This window comes from Crinia signifera, chromosome 19 (genome assembly GCF_055691185.1).
Source record: "Crinia signifera chromosome 19, ASM5569118v1, whole genome shotgun sequence".
Lineage (NCBI taxonomy): Eukaryota > Metazoa > Chordata > Amphibia > Anura > Myobatrachidae > Crinia > Crinia signifera.
Genome location: NC_139226.1, coordinates 139,472,576 through 139,480,838, shown reverse-complemented (window position 1 = coordinate 139,480,838; position 8,263 = coordinate 139,472,576). Strand labels below are relative to the sequence as shown.

General features: G+C 49.3%; 1 protein-coding gene across 9 annotated transcripts in view; it reads right to left on the bottom strand.

Moving 5' to 3' along the window:
• Positions 1-1,029: 1,029 nt before the first annotated feature.
• GRAMD1B (GRAM domain containing 1B) overlaps positions 1,030-8,263 on the bottom strand; it is a 211,784-nt gene continuing 204,550 nt past the window's right edge. For all 9 annotated transcript variants that reach the window (XM_083163519.1, XM_083163520.1, XM_083163521.1 and 6 more), the window contains one exon: positions 1,030-6,454. In XM_083163519.1, the coding sequence (XP_083019645.1) occupies positions 6,371-6,454 (84 nt within the window). In that variant the 3' untranslated portion in view covers positions 1,030-6,370. The remainder of the gene's footprint in view (positions 6,455-8,263) is intronic.

Below are 8,263 nucleotides of genomic sequence, written 5' to 3'. Positions count from 1 at the left end.
GTACTTTATTTCTCCCCAGTGTCTCTCTTCAGGGCTTGGTAAATAGATCTCACTGTCCTCACCAATGATCTCCTAACCTTTACGGGCTGTGTGGAAAATGACAGGAGCTGATTGGCTGGTTCTTTACCTCTGTCCAAGTCTTAGTACATCTGCCCCTCAGCCACACAAACCCCTCCGCACAGTCCCCTGGTGCCTCCTGGTGCAGTGGAGGACACAACTGTACCGTTCTCGGGAGGATAACGCGTAGTCACACTGCACAAAAGACAACAGTCACGTCCCGCATTGCAATACTTGTTTTTTATTCATAGTTGAGTCCTAGCTATTTCACATTGAGATTTGGCAGAGTAGCCATTATATACTTATATCACCGGGCCCCAGGAAACGACTCCCCCTGCGCACAGCGCAAAAGGTTTTATTCTTTTATTTTACAGTTAAAGTTCTCGAATTCCAGAGGCCGGTAACCAAGTACCCGGTAGCACAACCCGCACCCCCCAGATCTCTAAGGCTGCACACGTGTAATATACCTGACGCAATAGAATGGTCTGCTGCCCTGCACCATCAGTGGGTTGGTTGCTACACTCCACACCCCGAAACGCAAGAAGGGGGCTGTCAGACTGTATAAAAGATCCCAGCAGTACAGGAGGGGAGCTGTCAGACTAACAGATCCTAGCTGTACGGGGGGGGGGGGGGGTGGGGTGGGTGTCAAACTGTCTAATGGATCCCAGCAGTACAGGAGGGGGGGGGGGGGGGGTCAGACTGTCTACAGATCCCAGCTGTACGGGGGGGGTCAAACTGTCTAATGGATCCCAGCAGTACAGGGGGGGGGGGGGGGGGGGGAGAGCTGTCAGACTGTCTAACAGATCCCAGCAGTACAGGAGGGGGGGGGGGTCAGACTGTGTAATGGATCCCAGCAGTACAGGGGGGGGGGGGTCAGACTGTGTAATGGATCCCAGCAGTACAGGAGGGGGGGGGGTGTCAGACTGTGTAATGGATCCCGGCAGTACAGGTGTGTGTATGGGGGGGGGTGGGTCAGACTGTGTAATGGATCCCAGCAGTACATGTGTGTGTATGGGGGGGGGCTTTCAGACATGTCCAACGTTGGCCCTCCAGATGTTTTGAAACTACACATCCCAGCATGCTTTGCAATAGTTCTAGCATTCTCTAATAGCAAAACCGTGGCAAAGCATGCTGGGATCTGTAGTTTCATAACATCTGGAGGGCCAACGTTGGAATGGATCCCGGCAGTACAGGAGGGACTGATCCCAGCAGTACGGAAGGGGGGGCTGTCAGACTGTCTAATGGATCCCAGCAGTATAGGAGGGGGAGGGGCAGGGTACCCCCACCCCCCTCCATGCGGCACCAGGAAAGGATCCGTGTGGGTCAGCAAGCAGCAGGCGCCGTGATTCTTGCAATATAACTAAATGAACATTTGCAGGCAGCACCAATTAGTAATTACCCTCCTACATCTTGTAAACAGAATTAACATTCAGCCACTATGGGGTCTGGCCATTCCCATGCATTGACCTGTATGAGGCGCAGAACAATTATAGTCCCTTCACAATTCATAAAAATATAGAGATTTCAGCAATAGCACAATAAGTAATAATATAGATTCCGATCTCACGCCCGCACGACCTCCTCTCTCACATAAAACAAAAAACAATTAATGCCCAGACGACTGTAGCAATGGCGTTATCATCACGCAGTATGGCGGCACCATCCGCATCGCTCAGCTAAGCACCAGGCGGCGCACAGCAGACCCCACGCCAAGAGGCCGGCAGGATAACACACATAACCACTGCGAATGGCGGGGACGCTTATCGCTGCCAAACCAAGGCGATGCTTGGCCTGGGGAGGGGGAATGGCGCTAGGCTGATCCAGTCCCAGTGAGAGTATACAGGATATGTCAGCCTCCGTTACTGGGGACACTGGAAGCACTGGTTCCACCCTGAGCTGTGCTGTCAGTCGGACGCCCGAGCCTGCTGGATATTATTATTGTGGCTGGGGATCATAGGGTGTCTAGCTTGACTTGCACACAGTCAACATGAGAATACGGTCGGCACTGAAATAGTTGACATGAGTTTTCATGGTTTTTGGTGTCAATTTGTAGACTGACCCCAAATTAGCATAGCACAATGTTTCGCTCCCCAGGACTTGGGCTACTTCACTGTTCCCATACGTGGTCCACGTGGATAGTAGTATGGAAACAACTCACGTGTTAACCATTACTGGATGTCGACCAATAGCAGTCAACCTAAATTGCTACTTTGGATCTAGGGGACGTATTGAGGCTCCAAATCTGCACCCAGCTCATCTCTGATCCCAGCACAGAAGCCAGACAAACCCAATTATCACATACACAGAAGTCAGGTTCTAAGTAAAGAACCGAACCTGGTGCAAGTCCCCCTCCCCACCTGCCAGGCCCCGCGGACCCCAGGATCCATATAAAATATCCGAGTGTGTAGCAGCGGCCTCTTGGCGTATGGGTGGTATATACAGTATACAGGTGCGCTGAGGTCACTGGTTCCGAACCAGCGATGACACAATCCAAATGACATACTGGGAAAGCAGATGCTTCTGTTCTACAAAACACTGGACCCACTAATGAGACCCACATTCTGCAGACGCTTTCTATCATTGGAACTTAGACGGTGTCACCTTTAACCTAACTTTAGTCGCCCCCCCCCCCCCCATCATTTTAGCTTCTTAAAAAGGGAACATTGACTTAGAAGATGTGGGAGAGAAAGCGGCGGCCCACAGAGAAACCGCAGGCGTCCGCCATGATGTGATTTGCATATTTATAATGTACTCCGTTGCTGGGGTGATTCTCTCGGGGCCCCTGGGGTTATCCACCACAGAGCACAACATGCTTTCGGTACAGTGGCTGCACTTATCCTGCGCACCTTGTGCCATCAGGACCAGCCCGACACACAGAGAACATCACATGTCCAAGAGCTATATCATGTACACACAACATGCAAATAAGTGCCGTAATACTAATCATCGGAGACAGACCTCCGCCTAGGACTGGGGGTCCACTCTGAAACACAAACTCCTATCCCTAAGACAGGGGTCGTTACGTGTGTCGGCATGCAGCATCCTCTAATAAGAAGTCCTCTCACCCAGACATGTCAACACCATCCCCCACCCCAAATAAACAAACGATGTGGAAAGCAAATCTGGGTACACAGCCAAGTACAGCGAGCGTTCAGATTGTGCTGCCACAAAAGCAAACCCAAAAATAGCAGCATGGTTATAAGCACGGGACAAATGCAAGGTCACATTCGTAGCCCCCACACGCACACACACACACACACACCCGGGGGGGGGGGGGGGGGATTCTGTACCACATTCCACAACAAGGTAAAGCAAACGGAAGAGAGGCAAAAGTGCAATATTAGCCGGGGCAGGGGTACGCCGATCGCTTAACCGGTCACGTTGTGCTCGTGGCGCAATGACATGGGGGCAGGGTCCGCAGGGTCTCACGCCAGGCGGGGAATGAACAAAGTTCAAGGTGCAAAATAGAATAAAGGAGATATAGAATTATCAGTGGGGGTATATCAGGGACAAATTAGTGCTCAAAGAGGGACAGTGACCAAATTGCAGCATTGTACAAGTGGAAATTATACCCACGGCAACTACTCGTACTGTACTTGGTATCCGAACGATAGGTCGACCCCATACGGTCACCAGGCACTAAGTCGACTTTGACAAAAGGTCGATATGGTTGTCGGCCTGAATCGGGCACTAATTGTGGGCCCATGCTGACAGGTGTCGACAATAGCACCAATTTTTTTTTTTTTTCAATTTCATACGCCTACACTTCCCTGTCACCCTTTGCTTGCATCGGAATTTTGTTAATGTCGACCTGTCGAAAATGTCAACATTTTTCCTTCTGCCTGTTAACCCTTTGGGGTCAACCTACTGAATATCGACCTAGACACTGTTGACACTAAGGTCCACACCCTTCTGCTCATCATTTATCCAGCACTTACTAGAAGATAATAGCTGAAATCTAGTTGCTAGGGGCAACATCTCCACTTGTAAAAATCTGCACCTTAGCAATTACACCCCTAGATCCTCGGCAGAACTGCGATGGTATATATATATATATATATATATATATATATATATATACACATACATACATACATATACTCGTGCCGGGGGGCTGGATCTCGCATCTAGAAGGTTCCATCTCGTATAGAACAGAAGATATTTCTACGTTGCAATAATAACTGAATGGGGAGATGACGTCTGTAGATCTACAATTCAGAGGTCTGATCTCTTTGGAATATTCTACAGGGTCAGAAACATAACGATTCCCAACATTGATTGGAAATCTGACAAACAATAAAGGTGAAAGCTTCAGCGCAATGTACAAGGTGCCGACGGCGCGGGGCGACACGGGGGCGGGGCTTGGACGGGGGGAAGTGTTGATTGTTAATAAATAAATCATGATAAATACACTAGTCGATCTGTGGATCTGCGTAAATCGCCAGCGCCGACCAGGGCTACCTTCGGTCTGGGACAGCGCATACGGGTGTCACCCTGTGACTACAGACCAGGCGGGCGAGGGAGCAACGGGGCGGCACCTCCTCACCCAATCTTTGGAATCGCAGGACTACCTGTTGGAAGAACATGTGCGATGATACAACTAACCTGGCCGTCTACAGCTGGGTACAGGCTATCGATGTAATGGGCGACGCGTGTCGCAATGATAAATCGTTCACATCACATAGTGCATATGCGCTGTATGCGGGCTCAAGCAGATCAGCGACGACATCCTGTGTCGTCCGTCCAGGGATATCGTCATTAACGGCTGACTCCTGCACTGACGATATATCGCTGGAAGATGGCACAGTGTGTATGCATTATATCGTATAGCATGTACCCAGCTTAGCAGACACAGAGATTGTGCCAATACTGGAAAGCAGAGCTACGCCCCCACACTATGCACCCAGTCCCCCACCACACGGTACAGGCAGCCAGCTACCCTAGCGTCATCTACATGGCAGAACTGTCCAACCATCATCTCCACTAAGCAGATATATGGCAATGTCAACCAAAGCCGGCTGGTTAACCAAAAGCCCTTTCTAAAGGAGCTGGCGTTGGGCATAGCGATGGGTCACCTGCGCTCGCAGCTTATCTACATCATAGTCTAGAGGACCTCTTAGTATCTAGCAGCATTCCCTTATATACTTAGAGATTTGTTTCTATCTAAACAGACACATTCATAGTTTGACAAACAGTCATTCATACTAACTTGCAGCAACAGCTCCTGGAATAATCGCCCAGAACACCAAATGCAATGAGGGACAAGCGAAACGCGCCATGTTACAGCCCTCTCTATGGTACCAGCTTTCATCAGGGTACTGGTCACACCAGCAGAATCATTGATTTACACTAACCCATTTTAGTCAGGCATTCAAAAGAATTTAACAATTGCCGTGATGATTAGGGAACCTTAGTCCCAAATTTGGGTGTTAATTTGGCACCGAGTCGTAATCGTGTCATCAGTCTAACAGTATCCTATAGTAAACATTGGCGCTGTCCTCTCACGTTTGTCCCGCATTGTATTTGGGAGGAACCACCATTGATTAAACTCATTGGGGTTCGGAAAAAGACAGAAAATAAATAATATAATCACTAGTCCTTAGCACCAAACATTGGTGTGACCAGGTTCCGCAGAGACGGCCTACAGCCGCTGCTTAGGGAAGAATAGCTGCAGGGACCGCAGCGAATTCCACACAAGGAACTGACATTCAAAAAGTAAGACAAATAAATGCCTAATATTCAAGCTTTAAATTACTCAAGAAAAAAAAAGTTATAAAAACGATGGTCTCCCACATATTGCTCCGCACAGGAGGAAGCGCACTGCGCGGATACTGCGCTTCCCGGGTTGGTAGGACTATTGCTCGGTGGCAGTTAGTAAGTCCGCACAGAGCTATTGTGCCTTGTGCTCCATGCTCTCCTAGTTCTGGGGGTGCCTCCGTTTGTCATCTCAGCACCTATCCATTTGGGGGGCACCATTGTAGATCTCAGGGGTGCGTCAGAGCTGACATCAGCAAGGTTTGCAGGTGTCGGAGGTAGAGCAACGGCGCAGAATAATACCACGGACCGCGTGAAAGCTGCGCTCTTCTTTCTTCAGAGCAATAACGCTGAGAAAGCCGTCAGGAACACCACTCCCAGTATCTCCGAGCCAAAGGTCTCTAGCAGCTGGGGACGGACCCCTCTGTACAGCTGCTTCGTAAAAGTCATTTTAGAATATAAATTTGTATTCATAGTATACATATATATATGTATCTACATAGAAATCTTCTCTATACACATATTGCACGCTATCTCCCGCCGGCCCCTGTGGGGATGGTCACTGGTAGGGTTTGTCCTCCGACTCCGAGGCCAGATCTCGTGAAGCAATCCCATTCTGAAGGTTTATCAAGGAGTCTTTCATCTGGGGAAGGGAAGAGAGACACGTGTTACAGGAAGGGACAGTCACGTATGATTGTATGTGCAACCCTATACAGGGACAGGCAGAGACCCAGCAACACGCAATTAACATGTATGATCACATGTACTGCAACCCTACACAGGGACAGGCAGAGACATGGCAACACGCAATCCACACGTATGATCACATGTACTGCAACCCTACACAGGGACAGGCAGAGACATGGCAACACGCAATCCACACCTATGATCACATGTACTGCAACCCTACACAGGGACAGCCAGAGACCCAGCAACACGCAATCCACACGTATGATCGCACATGCTGCAACCCTACACAGGGACAGGCAGAGACCCAGCAACACGCAATCCACACATATGATCACATGTACTGCAACCCGACACAGGGACAGGCAGAGACACAGCACTTTACAACCAACACATATGATCACATGTGCTGTAACCCTACATATGATGTCACTACAGGCTGCCGCATAGTAAGTCAGTTATGCCTGGTGTGACATCACTGGTAACTCTCCTACATATGATGTCACTACAGGCTGCTGCACAGTAAGTCGGTTATGCCTGGTGTGACATCACTGGTAACTCTCCTACATATGATGTCACTACAGGCTGCTGCACAGTAAGTCGTTTATGCCTGGTGTGACATCACTGGTAACTCTCCTACATATGATGTCACTACAGGCTGCTGCACAGTAAGTCGGTTATGCCTGGTGTGACATCACTGGTAACTCTCCCACATATGATGTCACTACAGGCTGCCGCACAGTAAGTCGTTTATGCCTGGTGTGACATCACTGGTAACTCTCCTACATATGATGTCACTACAGGCTGCTGCACAGTAAGTCGGTTATGCCTGGTGTGACATCACTGGTAACTCTCCTACATATGATGTCACTACAGGCTGCTGCACAGTACAGTGTAAGTCGGTTATGCCTGGTGTGACATCACTGGTAACTCTCCTACATGTGATGTCACTACAGGCTGCTGCACAGTAAGTCGATTATGCCTGGTGTGACATCACTGGTAACTCTTCCTACATATGATGTCACTGCAGGCTGCCGCACAGTAAGTCAGTTATGCCTGGTGTGACATCACTGGTAACTCTCCGACATATGATGTCACTACAGGCTGCCGCACAGTAAGTCAGTTATGCCTGGTGTGACATCACTGGTAACTCTCCCACATATGATGTCACTACAGGCTGCTGCACATTAAGTTGGTTATGCCTGGTGTGACATCACTGGGAACTCTCCTACATATGATGTCACTACAGGCTGTCGCATAGTAAGTCAGTTATGCCTGGTGTGACATCACTGGTAACTCTCCTACATATGATGTCACTACAGGCTGCTGCACAGTAAGTCGGTTATGCCTGGTGTGACATCACTGGTAACTCTCCCACATATGATGTCACTACAGGCTGCCGCACAGTAAGTCGGTTATGCCTGGTGTGACATCACTGGTAACTCTCCGACATATGATGTCACTACAGGCTGCTGCACAGTAAGTCGGTTATGCCTGGTGTGACATCACTGGTAACTCTCCCACATATGATGTCACTACAGGCTGCTGCACAGTAAGTCGATTATGCCTGGTGTGACATCACTGGTAACTCTCCTACATATGATGTCACTGCAGGCTGCCGCACAGTACAGTGTAAGTCGGTTATGCCTGGTGTGACATCACTGGTAACTCTCCCACATATGATGTCACTACAGGCTGCTGCACAGTAAGTCGATTATGCCTGGTGTGACATCACTGGTAACTCTCCTACATATGATGTCACTGC